The 17,664-nt window shown below is 48.5% G+C and overlaps 1 protein-coding gene and 1 pseudogene across 5 annotated transcripts in view; one reads left to right on the top strand and one right to left on the bottom strand.

Annotated features, from left to right (window-relative positions):
• The window catches only part of TIAM2 (TIAM Rac1 associated GEF 2), a 258,811-nt gene that overhangs the window by 40,029 nt on the left and 201,118 nt on the right, over positions 1–17,664 (bottom strand). For all 5 annotated transcript variants that reach the window (XM_062186961.1, XM_062186960.1, XM_062186964.1 and 2 more), the window contains one exon: positions 2,551–2,654. In XM_062186961.1, coding sequence (XP_062042945.1) covers positions 2,551–2,654 — 104 coding nt within the window. The remainder of the gene's footprint in view (positions 1–2,550; positions 2,655–17,664) is intronic.
• Positions 2,710–16,465, top strand: LOC133756374 (elongation factor 1-beta-like; annotated as a pseudogene).

The following is a 17,664-nucleotide window of genomic DNA, read 5'->3' as shown; positions in this document are numbered from 1 at the left end:
TCTCCTTCTAAGGCTGCCATGACTCAACCCTGGGACTCCTCCCTCGCAACCTACCCAAGCCAACCACTCCCCAGAGGCCCACTTTCGCATGTCAGAATTGGATCAAGCCTCCACTCCGATCCATCAACCACTAGCACTAATCCGTTAATCATCCACATAAGACTCTGGGTTTTCTGCCCAAGTTTGGGGAGCCAAGTTCTGCTTAATCCATATCAAGGGGTATAAAAAAAATTAAGACACTCAAAACACATTTGATGCTCTGGGACCCACTGCTTCCTATAAAAGATGGATGAATGATGTGGGGTTTCTTACAGAACCTACCAGAGAAGGAACAGAGCAGAAAGACTACAAGCACTGATGGATTTCAGCTCAGCAAAAGAACTGCATCTTGGGAGCCAAACCAGACTGGGGGAGGCGGCTGCACACTCGCTTTGCATGAAGAGGTGGGTGGGACAGGAGGAGAGAGCTCGGGGGAGGTGGATGAAGAATGGGAGAGGATTTGGGGATGGGGGAAAGGGAGACGGGAGGAAGGACTGTGAGCTGGCAGCCGCTGGGACCCACTCCGAGGCTGGCAGGCTCCCACATGACCCACACCCCCAACAGGGGCATCAGCGCTCCCCGGAGAGTGTGCCACGCAGCTGCCTGCCCAGGCCACCAGCTCCCAGGAGCGTCAGTCCAAACCCAGCTGGGGCGTGGCCCCCTATAACTTGTATTTAAATACCTGTCATTGCCTCCATTTCCGCCATTCTTATTTTGTACTTAAGACAAAAGCAAGAAGTGTAACACAGAGTTATTACTTCAAAGTCAGTCAAAACTCGATGAGACACTGTAATAGACCGTGTCACTCAGATCATTTCTGAAGGGGTAGGAACCGCCAAAAACGTGGGAACAGGATGGAGCAGAACAGCACTGCCAAGCACGGGCGGCGATCAGACCCCCATACATGGCTATGGCGGGGGAGGGGTGGTGCGTGCAAAATGGCCCACACTGTGGAACCAGGCTGGGCTGTCCCGCAAAAAGCCTAACACAGGATTATTTATGACTCAAGGTACACACTCCAAGGTACACACCCCAAAGAATTGAGAACAAGGAGCCCAGCACTAACTTGGAGGTCTATGTTCATGGCAGCATCGCTCACCAAAGCCAAAAGGCAACAACAACCCAAGCGTCCACCTATGGAGGAACACAGCCACAAAATCTGGCGCGCACACAGTGGAATATTATTCAGCTGTGAAAAAGCAAGTCAGACACACGCCACAACATGGATGAACCTAAAACTTTGACAATAGGCAAAGAGAAATAAATCAAAATACAAATATTGTATAATCCTACTTACATGAGGTAGATGGAATTGGCAAATGAGATCAAAAGTCTAACAGGGGTTACCAGGGGACTGGGGGCAGGGGGGAAGGAGAGCTATGATTAAATTGGCACAGGGATTCTCTGAGATGATGGTTATGCTTGGTGACGACAGTGGCAATGTGAACACACTGAACGCCACTCAGTGGTGCACATCACCGTGGCAAGTTCTGTCCTACGTTCTACCACACAAAAATGACAGCATTCCAGGAATCACTTACCTTCAGCCAAACAAAAACAATGTAGGAAAGGAACAGATTAGTAATTTAACAGGACTTTCCCAGTTCCTAGACTTGGTTTTCCTTCTCAAAACAGCTAAGCAAAACTATCCTAATGTGGGATGGGCGGTGCCGGCAGTGTCGGGGATACAGATGCTCTGCCACAAGCAAACAGCCTCTATGAGTACCACACTTCATGACTGAGTGAACAAAGAGGGGCTGGCATCGTGGTGCCGCAGGTTAAGCTGCTGCTTGCGACACCAGCATCCCGTACTGGAGTGCTGATTTGAGTCCTGGCCCCCTGCTAATGTACCTGGGAAGGCAGAGGGTGATGGCCCAAGTGTCCAGGCCCCTGAGAGGCCAGGATGGAGTTCCTGGCTCCTGGCTTCAGCCTGGCACAGCCCTGGCTCTTCTGGCCATTTAGAAGTAAACTAGTAGATGAAACATTTCTCTCTTCCTGTCATTCTGCCTTTTAATAAATAAATAAATGTTTAAAGATTTATTTACATATTTGAAAGGCAGAGTTACGGAGAGAGAGAGGCAGAGAGAGAGAGAGAGATATTTCATCTGCTGGTTCACTCCCTAAATGGCCACAACAGTCAGAGCTGAGCCATCTGAAGCCAGGAGCCTGGAGCTTCTTCCAGGTCTCCCATGTGGGTACAGGGGCCCAAGGACTTGGGCCATCTTCCACTACTTTCCCTGGCCACAGCAGAGAGCTGGATCAGAAGTGGAACAGCCAGGACTCAAACTGGCAACCATATGAGATGCGGGCACTGCAGACACCACTACACCACAATGCTGGCCCCAAAAATAAACTTAAAAAATAAATAAGCAAACACTTTTCTTTCATGAAAAAAAAGTCTATAGCAACTGCTGGGCCCTGGGTGAAGATAACCTGTGCCCATGTCAGGTGAAGGTGGGAACAGCCCTTGCCTGCCCGGTTCTAGGTCTGAGGTCTGGGCCAACATCTTACCCTGAATGTCTGCTCCATTTTCTCCCTGTGGGACACCTGATCCAGGGTGCCATCTGTCTGGCTCCTTTTCAGACCAGTTGGAATGTCAGGGACGTTGCTGAAATCTGCAGGGAAAATGACAAGGATATGCATGAGATCAGTCATTTAGAGGGAGGGGTCATGACGGGAGCAAGCTCAGACAGAGACAGGAAAGTGAGAGGCAGCCTACAGCCCCGAAAGCGGCTCCTCATGCCCTCAGGGAGTTACGAGGTCACATGGCTGTCTTATGAAGAAACAACATCCTGCTTGGTCAAAGGAGACCAATGAGAACAACTACTGAAATGCTTTGTCACTCTCCCCATTGCTGCACAAACTGGATCTCCCAAAGCACTGCTCTCAAATAATATATTTGAACCAAGAATCAAACTTCAGTGACTTTTGGTGGTATTTCCCTAGTGTGGGCTGAGGGCAAAATTGCAAGGGATATTATAGAAAACCAGTGGTGTCATATAGATACTTATTGCCACCCACAACTTGATCATCTGCAAGCAATGCTCTCTTCCTGGCAACAATCACAATTTCATTCTAAACCTAAAGTCCCAAGGGCAAGAGTAAACTCTTGTGAGTAGAGGTTCAAAAATAAGATTAAAAGTACCTAGCACATGGAAGTTTCCAGCCTACGGCTACACATACGTCCCCTTCTCAATAGTTCTACCCGCTGTTTCTCAAGTTAACAAGTTCAAGAGCAATGCCCCTTTTCTCTCTCAGTGCCAGGCACCAACCACCTGCACCCTTCTCCTCCTCTGCCCCCAGCCCCTGGGTACAGCTGATGCCCCCCCCCCACCTCCAGGTGCTCAATGATTACCTGGCAAACAAGAGCCACATCGAGGGGTACATGCCCTCACCAGCAGATGCGGCAGTAGTGGCCTCTACCCACCACCTGCTGACTGTGTCATGCCCTACACCAAAGAATCACATCAAGTCTAAGGACTAGGAAAAGGCCAGCCTGGCAGGAGTGATGAAAAGTTTGGGGCCAGTATGACCCTGTCGATGTGTTAGACACCACAGGAAGTGGAGCTACAGATAGCAAAGATGATGACAACACTGACCTCATTGGAGAACAGCAGCAGCAGGAGGAGGAGGAAGAGGAGGAGAGTGAAGAGGCAGTGAGGCTGAGCGAGAAACGACTCAGGTGGGATGAGTCAAAGGAAGCCAAAAGACCCAGACTCGTTCCCAAGTCTCATCTCACTAGATTGGAACCTTGGGATGATGAGACGGATATGGCAAAACTGGGAGACAGAATCTTAAGTATTCGAGTAGATGGCTCTAATCTACTCCCGTGGGGTACAGAATTGAAAAGCTTCAAATGCAGCGTGTCGTTGCAGATGACAAAATGGGGACAGAGAGGCTGGAGGGACAGAGCACGGCTTTCAGGGACTACGTACAATCCAGGGATGGTTCAGGGACTACGTACAATCCAGGGATGTGGCTGCTTTCGGCAAGACCGAACATCCATCCTGGATCATTTCACTTCAAAAAAGAAGCTTGGAAGATGAAGAAACAAAATTCAAGAGAAGTGGAAAGACCACTCCACCAACATACAACCCAAGTTTTGATCCCAAGTCTGGCACTGGATAGACTGTTTCTCAACTAGGTGAAACCAGATGGCTTCCAAAGCCAGTTGGTTCCAAGCAGAAGTCACGGTGAGGGGATCTAAGCGCCAAAGGCATGGAGAGATGTGCTGGCAAAGAAACCACCCAGCAGGACAGGGCAAGGACGTGGCCTCTGGAAGCCATTTGAAAGCTCTGGGATCCTGGGAGGGCAACACAGCTGAGAGACAGCAATGCCAACCCATGATGCACCTGCCCCTTCCCACCACGACACAGGCTCTTCCTTCTAAGACAGGAGGAGGCTGCCAGCAAAACACCTCGATGGACAACGTAACTCTGCAGCTCCGGCTCCTTCCTCCTCTCTCTTCCAACATCCTGCTCCCGCCCAGAGAGTCTAAGCTACCCTTCAGTGTTGCTGATGATCACAAAGGCACGAGCAGTCACTGGGGAAATGTCAGGTAGTAATGACAGGCGAGGACCCTGGCACTGGCCTCCCACAGTCCCTGGAAACCACATCACACAGGCGCGTGCAAATGAGTATAAGATTTAGGCAGGAGAGGGGCCCAGGAACAGGGGCCGAGACTCTGAAACGCTGGCTAGCTTGAGCTTGCTTCTCAGAGGACGTTACAGGAAAGCACAGCTTACAACACCACACTCGGGAAGGGCCAGCCCAGCACCAACAAGGGAAGCAGCGAGCAACCAACCTCGAGTGCAGTCTTGAACATTCCACATCTACAGACGCGCATGGCAGAGGCAAGGACCCTGCACGCCCTGCTCCTGCATCCCAGACACTCCCAGGTCTTTGCTACAACAGCCCCTGCAGGTATCTTCCCAGAGAGGCAGCCTTTAGGGACCGGCACCTTCCCACTAACTCCTTGGCTTGTCCAAGCAACTCTCGCTTCAGCTGATTACCTGCCCAAACCCCGGGCAGACCCCAGGTGTCAGCCACTAAAGCCAACAGGATGGAAGGCACCCAGCAGAGACTGGGCAGAGGGGGCCAGGAGGAGGGCCAAGGGGAGAACTCCAGGAGTGCCAGTGCACACAAGGTGGAGGAGCAGAGGGTCTCTCACCTCCGTGTCCGCAGAGAGAGACCACACAGTGTAAAAGGACATCACCTGGGAATGGGGATCAAACGTGCACAACTGCTGTCTACCTGTAACCAGTGAGCAGGTGCTTCCCTATTTCCCAAGAGTTACATCAAGGACAGGAAACGCGACAGGAAGCCACACCTGCGCTGACTCATGGTGATGTCCGTGGCGCCACTCCACAGCGGGCAGGTATGAAGTCCCGCACACAGAGGACAACCAGACCACCTCGAGCGCATGAGGAGCTCTGCGAGGAGAAGGCAGGGGAGCCTTGGAGCCTAGCGGATGCCCCAGACAATGGCGACATCCATGGTGGGTACCAGGGTAACTCTGAGTCAGCCCTTCAGTGTGTTCCCGAAACTCTGCAGCTGGGGTACTGAATCTCCGCAAACCACGGCTTGCCTCTTACAAAGGGGAACTCGTGTGCTTTCCGAGAAGATGCTAGGGATGCAGGCAAGCAAGAGGAAAGCCGTGGGGTTCACCTGATCCCAGAATACCTGACTCCTCCCTGTCAGCAGCCTGCCAGCCCTGGGGTAAAACGCTCAGCTAGGATCTGGGAGGCCACTCCACCACTCCCCGGCCCCCTGACTCCAGGGAGGCTTTGGGTGCTGCTGGGCCCCAGAACTGAGGCACCAGCTTGGACAGGGTGGCACCCAGGCAGAATGGTATCTGGCACACAGAGCCCCTGCAGTGACCAGCAGGGCACCAGTGCTGTCCTGGGGAAACCGAGTGTCCAGGCCTGCCCACTCCTGGCTCCAGGAGTCTCAATTTCCCCAGGACTTGTATCCTGGTCATCAGAGTGTGCCCTTAGTGTTCTTCCTAGAGAAGAAATGAGCAAAAGGAATACTCTGGAATACAAGACTGGCAGGGGGGTGGAGGGGTTGAGCATAGGCTGGTAAAAACCCAATGCTGGTTGACAAAGCTGTTGGAACCAGGCCTCCCGCCCTGGGTGTCCTGTGCCCACACACTGAGCACCAGGTGCTGACGCGAGGAAAGCAAGCTTCAGCCTCCACTAACCGAAAAGCTCCCCCGTCTGGGAGAGCCCCTCATCTGGAAGACCCACTGGGACAGGTGGAGGACTCCCCAGCCCTATCGAACACGGATAAGCAAACACTTCCTGCCACCCACACTCCGCACTGCACCGTCTAGACGTTCAGATCCGCTCGTCTCTGGCCCAGGAGATGGAAAATAATGAAAAACAACCCAGTTATAGATCTGTTGGTATCAGGAAAACACCTTTTTGTCTTTCTTTCTGTTGTATTCCTTGTAGAAATTAATAGGTTATGGTGAGATGTGGCAATCTGAAAAAATCTAACATTAACCCTGGCCTAGAAAAGCTGCAACTCGGCGGCTGGGTGAGCAGGACCCACTGCTCCCACTTGTTCACTCCTTCATTCAGATGCGGACCACACACGGTGCAGGTGCAGCCGTCTGGGACCAGGCGACGGGTCAGCTGCTGCAGGAAGGTCTGCCCAGCCACCTTTCTAGCTCAACCAACAACCTGCTTTTAGAGATGGATGCCACCCAGGCAGGTGAGCACGGGAAATGACCACCTCCTCTCTTCTGCAGGCCCTACAGTTCTTTGTGGGCCACCGGGGGAAACAGGAGGCTTTCGTTAAAAAGTCCCGGGTTCACTCTGTCTCTCTTCCCGGACGAAGCATCAGTGCACGCTCATTCGTGTCACTGTCGGCCAAGGAACCGGCAGCCCAAATCCTGTGCAACTAAAGGGCAAAATGCGAGTAAAAGAAACATCCTGGTGCCGATGTAAAAATAGACACATTCGGAAACGGTAAAGTCAAGGGTGCGTCACCCACACAGTTCGTCATCTGAATTCAGAGTTCTCAGCGACATCACTTCCAGCCAGGTTAGTAGAGGTCATATTCCAGAGTGTGGGTTTGCCAACAATTTCCCCCGTCACGGCAGAAGCACGAGTGCGCCCAGGTGCTAACTGTGATGTGTACAAGAATGGATTTTTCGGAAAACGGTGGCCCTGGGCAACCTGGGTTGGAGCTTGGTGTGTGTGGTGGGGTCCCTACCAGCGTCAATGCTAAGGAAGCCTGCCTCTCACTGGAGGTGGCAGCTTTAATGTATGCTACCTCCAGGTGATGCCACTCCATGATTCCCAACTTGCTCAGGATCTCCATCTCATTCAAAGAGGGCACAAGAGAACGGGCAGCCAAGTTCTCCAGACCCTGGGGGCTTCAAGCAGAGCCTGGAGACCCCAGCAAGCATGTGGACATAGGAGGGCCGGAGCGAGGGGCCAGCCCCCTGGGGACAGACAACTGGCTCCTGGAGAAAATCCAAGTGCCATGGTCCATGGAAGTGTGACAAAACCTTCAAAGTTCTCGGACTCACGACTTTTAAAAGAAACTGAAGGAAAATTCTCAAACCAGTTCCAATCCCTGCAGCCACAAATGAGGAACCCAACTGGATTGCAGCATTTGCTTTCCCCTGTTACTCAAGAAGGCTTTTTTTTTTTTTTTTTTTTTAATTTAAAGAAACTGATGGTGGTGGCTGTTACCACTTGAATGTGGCACCCACAAGTGACGCACTGAGAATGCGATCCCCCAGATGGAAAGGGCTCTCGGGAGTGGGTCCACTCTTTCCCACTCTGTTGCCCCCTCTGCCCCCACCACGTGAGGACAAAAACACATTCAAGGTGCCACCTTGGAACCAGAATCACCAAACCTAACTGCAACTTGATTTTGTTTTTATTTTATAACTTTTCAATTGTATTTATTTAATTATTTGAGAGACAGATAGACCAGTTCACTCCCCCTAAATGCCTACGACAGCTGGGCTGGGCCAAGGCTCAAGCCAGGAGTGTGGAACTCAACCCGGCTCTCCCATGTGGATGGCAGGGACCAAACCACTCGAGCCAGCACCTGCTGCCTCCCAAGCTGCACATCAGCAGGAAGCTGCCGTCAGCAGGCTGGAGTCAGTCATCAAGCCCAGGGACTCCGATGCACAACGTGGGTGTCTTAACCACTAAGCCAGAGAGCCGTTCCCTAATGACAGCTTGATACCGGACTCCCCCGTCTCCAACAGTGCAAGCCTGAACATTTCTGTTTATGGGTTGCCCAGGCCGTGGTATTCTGTTATAGCAGCACCAATGGACTAAGACAGTAATCATAGTGTCAGGAGAAGTCCTGCTTCCATCCGGGGACTTGAGTGTTCATTTGAAGTGCACTAAAAGGATGAGCCGAGAACAGAAATTATTTTGTGAACTATGTTTTTCATGCCTTAAATCATATACTGCAATATACTGACCCTCAATTCTGTCAGAGCCAAAGCTCTCTTTTTGATAATATATACTTTTACTATTCTGAAATGAAAATCATACACATCATTGCATAAAAAGCAATATATTTCCTTAATAGCAACACAGGGAGGAAAAGAAATGAAAAAAAAAAACGTGTAATAAAAATGAATACATATTCCAATATGGAAGTGGTGGGCAAAACCACCCTGGAAGCTGTGAGGGCACCGTCCACGGGAGCCACTGAAGACGACCGTGGTGCCTGTGTCCCAGGCTGTACCACAGCGGGTCCCGCTGCTCTCTCCAGCACTGACACAATCTTCCAAAAAGACAAAACTCCTCAGCGAAGTCCTGAAGAAAACCAAGGACAGATACTTCCCTTGCTTTATCAGGTTTCTGCATTTCCAAAAAATTCAAAGTACGCTAAAGTTGGGGGGCAGGGGGAGCGGTGCACGCGGTGGGATTTGTGTTTATTCCTAAAATGGAGTAAGTTCTTGGCTCACATAATTATTTCCATGTGCTTTTTTTTCCCATCCATATGCAGGTCCTGTAGACCAATCCACCATCTCAGAAACAATCTCCAAACACCATCTCCAATCACCAAATGCCACTGTCCCCCAAATCACTATAATAACCAAAAACAGACCCGCACACTTCCAAAGGTGTCACCTGGCGGGCAGTGCCGCGGACTCTGGGAAACACACCTCTGCCTTCCCCTATGGGCAGGACCTCAACCTTAACTTGCAGAAGACCAACTGGCATCAGAGGATGCAAAGTGCACCCAAAAGCAGGCAGCCCAGCGCAGGAACCCGATGACTACCCATCTCCGCCACTTCCCAGAGAAACAGAGAACACGCTCAGGAGAGCAAGTAAAATACAACATCCACATAAACAGTTATTTAATTGGACTTTCAGGCTCAAAAGCAATTCGGTTGATTAAATCATTAATCCTTAGGAACCTCCTTTGCCGTGAAAACTATAGGGTGATCTTCTATGAAGCCTGAAAAAAAAAAATCTAAAAAGTCATATCAAAAAAGCCCTAAGTGAATAACAAATGGTTTAATTAAGTTTTCAGCTACATAATCCATTGAGGCTTTAGAGTTACACATCTTTGACATTTAACACTTATATTCTGCTACATCTGCTCACATTCAGATAAAACAACATAATTTTGTGAATTAGGCTCTTAATCTATTTGATTTGGTCAATTTTTATATTTGGCTTCTGAGAATTTCCACTAGACAATTCCGTGAGTGAACAGCTCATAAAGAATCACAGAGGGGCCGGTGCTGCAGCGTAGCAGGTAAAGCCATAGCCTGCAGTGCTGGCATCCCCCATGGGCGCCCGTTCAAGTCCTGGCTGCTCCACTTCCCATCCAGCTCTCTGCTATGGCCTGGGAAAGCCCCTGCCCCGACGTGGGAGACCCAGAAGAAGCTTCTGGCTCCTGGCTTCAGATCGGCATAGCTCCAGCAGTTGTGGCCAACTGGGGAGTGAACCAGCAGATGGAAGACCCCTCTCTCTCTCTCTCTCTCTCTCTCTCTCTCTCTCTCTCTCTCTCTCTCTGTAACTCTTTCAAATAAATAAATAAATCTTTTTTAAAAAGTCAACAAAGATTAGATTAAAAAAAAAGAAATGTAGAGATTACCCAGTATCTTCATGTATCTTCTGTTTAAAAAAAGAAGCACAGGGGCCGGCACTGTGGCGCAGCAGGTTAACAACCTGGCCTGAAGCGCCAGTATCCCATATGGGCACCAGTTCTAGTCCTGGCTGCTCCTCTTCCAATCCAGCTCTCTGCTATGGCCTGGGAAATCAGTACAAGATGATCCAAGTCCTTGGGCCTCTGCACTCACGTGGGAGACCCGGAAGCAGCTCCTGGCTCCAGGCTCCTGGCTTTGGATCGCGCAGCTCCGGCCAATGCCGCCATCTGGGGAGTGAACCAGTGGATGGAAGATCTCTCTCTCTCTCTCTCTCTCTCTCTCTCTCTGTCTGCCTCTCCTCTCTGTGTGTAACTCTGACTTTCAAATAAATAAATGAATCTTTAAAAAAAAAGATTTTGGTAGATCAAAGCTGCCAGTTATGAAACAATAGCATTTTATAAATCCAAAATTAAGATTTTTCTTCAGTTCCCTAAGCTTCACTCACTCTTATCTTGGATTAATGCTCATGGGATGCAGTTATAATGGTACAGAGAGCACACTGAATGTTGAGATCATCTGCAAAGAAAAACTAAGAATTTTCCAACTTCAAGTATCAATTTGCAAACTTTATATAGCAATGCATGTTTTAAACTCACTTAGATTTCCTGAAGTTTTATTCATGCTTTTACTTTAACACCACAATGGTTTGAGACAGCTTTCATCAGCTATGACTCATCATTACTCAGTGGAACAGAATGATAATAAAATCATTTACATCAAATGATAGATGAACTACTCCATGAGAGGAAAAAAAGTGATCTGTCCACATTCAAAGGTTAGTCAAGTTCTAAACTGTAAGGTTTATATAAAAAGATCCCATTTAATACATACTTCTAATACAGATAAAAATCAATCTGCTTTTCTTTTTTAAAATTTAATTTAGTTGAAAGGGGGCAGAGAGTTCCCACCCATTGGCTAACTCCTCAAATGCCTGCAACAGCGTGGGGCTGAGCCAGGCCAAAGCCAGAAGACAGGAATTTAATCCAGGTCTCCCAGGTGGGTGGCAGGGACCCAAGTGCTTGAGTTGCCTCCCAGGGTGTGCAACAGCAGGAAGCTGGGATCGGGAACAGAGCCTGGACTCAAACCCGGGTACCCTGCTATGGGATGTGGCCGCCCTAAGCAGCACATTAACCACCACGCTAAACACCCGTCTCTCAATCTGCTTTTCTCACCATATCTAGGACTCTCTGTTTTTCATTGTTATTCTTGTGTCAAAGAAATTCAAAGCAGCCGCTTGAATATGTTAAGCTTGCAGAGAAATAAAGGCTACCGTAGCATAAACAACACATCAGGAAGATGTAAAGTTCATTAATCTCCCAAGTCCACTTCACCTAAGCTCACACTTCCCATTGGCAATATTCTTGACAATGCAAGCTAACACTGGTGATAAACAGAAGTAAATGATGGTAGTGATTCTCAGTAGCAGGCTGCCACCATATGATTCAAGTGTACCGTGATAAAGCGCCTTAGAATCTGAAAGAGCACTTCGAGGAACAGAAATATGGGAGACGTTATCAGGGTAGGAATGTGCTGCCTGCCACTTCCACGCAACCTTTATGGGCCTTGTAAGCATGATGGAAGGAGAGAATTCAGATACACTCCCATTTCACTCTCCAGGCAGGCGAGGGCTGAGACCCAGGCAGTGTGCTTAGCCCAAAGAAAGGCAGCACAAGGCCTCCCACCAAACGTCAGCAGGTGCAAAGTGGGACAAAGAACCTCATCTTTGATGACAACTGCAAATCCAATGATAAAAGAGGTATTCAACCTAGGTTTTGATACTACCTGAAATGGACACCCACCTAGCTGGGAGGATCCCGCCCCACAAATGCCACACTGAAAAGCATTTTAATGAAGTAGAACTTGCATTCAAAACCCTTACATACGACTGAGTTGGCGTTCTCAGCAAACCCTGTAAAGCTATCTAGACAACAGCAACGCACAAGAGTCTACTGGGGAACGTTGCCATGGGAGAAGGTAACTTGAGCAACGCCTCTTTTCAGTAAGTGCTACTGGATTAAAAGAATGCAACACAGACCATTCATCAGCCACAAAGCGGAATGAAGAGGATTGTGCTGAAAGCTGGAGTTGAACTTAGAAAATGTTATGCTATGAGCGAAGCCAGCCATGACAGGCTAAGCAGCATGTGGTTCCATGCACACGGAAAGATCAGGACACGCCCACCCACGGGAAGACAAACAGCACAGTGGGTGCCCGGTGCTGGGTAGGCAGGAGAACACAAGGAGAGACTTCTGATGGGTGTGGGGTTTCTATTCCAGGGTAATCAGAACATGGTAGGATTAGATACTGGCAACAGCTACCCAACCTCATGAACACACCAAAAAGCACTGAATTGTATAGGGTAAAAGGTCAGTTGTATGGTATGTGAACGATCGTTCTATTTATTTATTTACAAAGCAGGATGACAGAGACGGAGGGAGAGACAGAGGAAGAGATCTTCCATCTGCTGGTTCACTCCTCAAAGGCCCACAACAGCCAGGATGGGGCCAGGTGGAAGCCAGGAGCCAAGAACTCCACCCGGGTCTCCTAAACGGGTGGCAGGAACCCAAGCACACGGGCCAACATCTGCTGTCTCCCCGTGCATTAGCAGGAAGCTAGCTCAGAGGCAGAGGTGGGACTCGATCCCAGGCACTCTGATATGAAATGTCCCAAGCAACAGCCCTACCCAAGGCACCACACCACTCACCATATATCAATTTTCTTAAAAGAAACTAAGATTTTACAGCGTCGATTTTACAAGACTGAAATCAGAATTACTGTAAACGCCACATTAAGTGAACCAAATCACAGGAAGTGGTCACTTTATCACATTAGTATAACTCAGCCATCAAAAAAGACACAAGAAGAAGATGGTGACACTATTACTGGAAATCAGTGCTGATCAAATGACCTCGAGGCAGGCAGTTCCTCATCTCGGCCCCCACACAAGAGGACAGCAACCATCATAACTCAGTTTCTGCTAAATTCGCTAGGAGTGGGTTTTACTCCATGTGTATTAGCAGAGAAGTCTTTGAAAGGAATAAAGTAGTTAAAACCCAGACATCTCCCTCTAGGTGGCAGGAAAACCAAGAAGGCACAGTTCTGGCCCTCTGTGATTGACTCTGACCTTGCCCAACTTCCTGGTGACTCGTTGTGTCTCTGTGCCTTGATTTCCCCAGCTGTGAAAGTCACAGATAATAACACAGCTCAGCTCCCTCAGGGTGCTGCGAGGGGTAATTAATGCTCTTCAGCTCTTTGTGATCTTTACATCAAGACAGGCTGCTATTATTGCGACGCCTTAACAAACACCTTCTCTCCAGCAGTCAGACCTGACTCTATTTAAAGACGTAATGAGATTTGCAGCAAAACCAACCTGGAGACGCTTGTTCTGTTTCTTTGCTTTTTCACTTCGTGAACTTTGGTGACAAATCCACATTCCTGTAGTCATTGAGTTGCTAACTTTAGTCATATTAAATCAATGAATGAGCCAACAGAGAGATTCTAGACCATTTTGTCCAGGCCCTCGTTTTAAGAGTGGTGGAAAACAGGGGTGAGAACAGCTTTCCCAAGGCCACTGATGCCAAGGTGGGGACTTAGAATCCAGATACTCTTACTCGGGATCCAGACTCTCTGGTAAACAGCCCTACCTCCAAGTTAAACCATCAGTATCGATCTGTACCAATGACCATGCAGCTACTATGCTGCTTTTCCCATTTTTCCAACATGGGCACCAATGGCCTCCTGGAATCACAGAGCAGGCTGGATATGGGGCACCAGCTGGGCTCAGAAGACTCCCAGGATCCAGGACCGGAACATCTGGTTCTCAGCTACAGAGCACAGGCAGCTTGGAGTCCCCTACACACATGTGCAACTGAATGGAGGCTTCGGCTCTGAGGAAGTCTCCAGAAGCTCGCCTTGCACTGACTTTATGGAGAAGAAATCCGAGAAGCTACAAGTGTGTTCCAAGGCTTTTTTTCTATCCCCTGTAACACACCATCCAGAGCACTTCCTTAACTTTGCTTTAAGAGATTCCTAATGATCTTTTACCCAACAGCTATCCTTCAACACCAAGAATTGTGCTAGCTGCTGTGTCCTAAACATCCTTGTATTCTTCAAGTCCCCTGTTTGCAAGGAAGGTAACATGGGGCGCATACAGAGACTGTTAGCACAAAGCAATAATCAGGCATACAGGCAACACGCTCTGGACTTCAAAAGAGGAAGAACCCACGGTCCCTGCAAGGTAACACGTAGGCAGTCTCACATGAATATCGTTTACAGAATACAACCCTAAAACAGAAGCATGGGAGGTAAATATTTGGATATACTTCAAACAGTGCACAGAAAACGGAATTAAAACATACATTTACGTTGGTACCTCCCAAGATTTTGAAATCCAAGCATAATCTTTTCATAGTACGTATTTTCACCAACTTTTTAGAAATCTCTCATGTCCATGGGATTTCAAAAATTTTTATACCAATGAACTTGTTAAATTTCATTTTCTATAAACTGTTTGAAGTATCCTCGTGTAAGTTCTATGAGCTTCCACTCCCAGAGATCTAAAAGCTATAAAACTTCTCTTTAGACCTCCCCTTTTAAAAACACCTGATAAACATCTTAATCTCTTGTTTCGTGAGAAGACATGTTGACAAGCTCAAGATGAAAGGACCTCCACCTGGGGCTCCAGGGCTGTGGGCTCCAGCACACCTGCTAATGGCACTTTTGGGTCATGGTATTAAGCTTAGGCAACCCAACCTGCTTATCAGCATCATCAGCCCCACCTCATTTCCTCCTTCCTTCTTAGAAAATAATGATGAAATGCAATAAAACATAATTTTGCTAATATTACTTGGAAACGATGCCTGAAGTTCACAGAGGCATGACATGAGCAGTCATCCACTGAATCAGGAGTCAGAATTTTATTCACAAAGGGAAATTTAAGAGCGAGTAAGTGCCACGGGAAAGGTTGCTGTGGGAGATAACAGATCCCACTTGGGGGTCTCTAGTGCTCTGCAGCTCAGGAAGACAGTTGAATGAGGGGCCATCCTGCCACTGTCCAAACTGGAACCCTGTCTGCTCACTGGCGACAGCTCCGGGCAGAAGGTGCACAACAATCTTGCTAACAATTCCATATGCCTGTTTCCAAACAGATTTTCCCAGGGCTACCAACAAGCGACAAAATAAGATTGCTTGAACTTAGTCACACTTTCCAATTACATGTCAAAGATGTTAATGGCCAAAGGCAAAAGAAGATACAAAATGAAAAGATTTATACGGAAATAGCCCATTTATAAACAGAAAGTCATAGCTGAGTACTGTAGGGTCAGAAATAAATGCATAAAATACAATAGATCATAGTTGAATTGTCTGAAATGAAAGGAGCAGATGTGCTACAATTGCATTTCAAGGTTTATGGATTTCTTTTCACCTAAAAACAAACGTGTGCCACTTACACTGAATGAAAATCTCTTTTCTATGAAACTTTTTTATTTTATTTGAGAGACAGGGAGACAGAGATAGGGAATTCCCATCTGCTAATTCACTCCCCAAATGCCCCAGGAGCCAAGAACCCAACCGATGTCGCCTATGTGAGTGGCTGGGACACAACTTCTGCAGCCACTACTGCTCCCTCCCAGGGTGCACAAACAGGAAGCAGGAAGCTGGAGTGGAGCCAGGATTGGAACCCAGGCATCGCACGTGGGACGAGCACAGCCTATGCAGCAGTTTAACCCGCTGCACCAACACCACGAAACCCCGCTCAATCTCTTCCATTTCTCCTTGTGTTGCTAATTTTCATGAATTTCACGGGGTTGCCTAGGTGGGCTTTCTCTATGAGCCATCTCAAAAGGATTCTGGAAGCAGGTGACTACACAGAGTTTATCATAAGCGGTCCCCAGGCTGACTACACACCTGCTCCACATGCAGTCTTCCCACCTTAACCATTGATGACTCCATCCCTCCGGCTGCTCAGACCAAAACCCGGGAGTCACCCTGGACCTCCCTCCTTCCCTCAGGGCTCTACTCCCATGGCCACCACCAAGGGCAAAGCCACCGTCACCTCCTGGGTGACTGCAAATGCCTCTGTTCCACCATGGCCTCCGTCAGGCTACTCCCTGCCATCACTCCAGGACCCTGCTCACGTCGCTTCCTCAGGTAAACGTCACACCTCGAGACGGCCAGGAGGCCCTGCCCCACCTGACCTCAATCCCCTGGGCCTCCTCTCGAGCTGCTCCTCAGTGCCTGTACTACTTGCTGGTCTCTAAACCCGTCATTTGCATGAACCTCTGAGGACTTGGGGTTGCTGCCAGACATCCACATGGCTCCATCCCACACCTCCTTCAAGCTTCGGTCTAATATGTCCTTGTACTGACGACAGCACAGACCCGGACTGTGCTGCCCTATGTGTAACTGCAACCTGCCCCCAGTCCCTATTCCTGGTGACTACACAAGGGAACGTCAACAGCTCCTAGAAAATGGAATTAAAAGACAAGTCTATTTTGCTGCAAAAAATTTTTGAACTCCAGGTGTCGCTTTTTTAATAATATGCATTTCTCATGAACTTTCTGAAGACCCCTAGTGTGCATGGATTTCAACATTTTTGCATCAAGCTTTTAATTCATTTTGTGACACAGTGACGAAGTCACTGCCTACGACATCAACACCCCCATCAGAGTGCTGGTACAGGTCTCAGCTGCTCTATTTCCAACCCAGCTCCCTGCTAATGTGCCTGGGAAGGTGGCGGAAGATGGCCAAGTACTTGGGCCCATGTAGGAGACCTGGATGGAGCTCCATGATCTTGGCTCGGGCCTGGACCAGCCCCAGTTATTGCAATCCTTTGGGGACTGAACCAGCAGATGGCATGTCTCTCTGTCTGTCTCTCTCTGTATCTATGTTTCTGTCTCCTCCTCCCCTACTGTCAATCTGCCTTTCAAATAATATTTTTATAAAAAAAGGAAGAAGAAAGGTAAAGAAACCCATAGGCTCATTTCATGGACCTAAACTAAGATCTTGAATTCAGGATGAAAATTAAGTATAGATGCTCATTTCCCAACTTCAGTGTAAAAATTAAGAGTCAAATTATTTGTACCACAGATTCAACTTCAAGGTATAACAAAGTCATGGTTCCCTTCTCCCTCTCTCTCCCTCCCTCCCTCCCTCCCTTCTTCTCTCTCTCTCTCTCTGATTTATTTATTTATTTGAAAGGCAGAGTTACAGAGAGAGGAAGAGACAAAGAGAAAGATCTTCCATCTGCTGGTTCACTCCCCACATGGCCAGGAGCTTCTTACTGATCTCCCATGTGGGTGCAGGCACCTAAGTACCTGGGCCATCTTCTGCTATTTTCCTAGGGCATTAGCAGAGAGCTGGCTTAGAAGCGGCACAGCCAGGACATAAACTGGCACCCATAAGGGATGCTGGTGTTGCGGGCAGAGGCTTAACCCACTACCCCACAGTGCTGGCCCCTTGGTTCTCTTTGTGGCAAGTGTCAC

This window comes from Lepus europaeus, chromosome 3 (genome assembly GCF_033115175.1).
Source record: "Lepus europaeus isolate LE1 chromosome 3, mLepTim1.pri, whole genome shotgun sequence".
Classification (NCBI taxonomy): Eukaryota; Metazoa; Chordata; class Mammalia; order Lagomorpha; family Leporidae; genus Lepus; species Lepus europaeus.
This window is presented reverse-complemented; position numbering and strand designations above follow the sequence as displayed.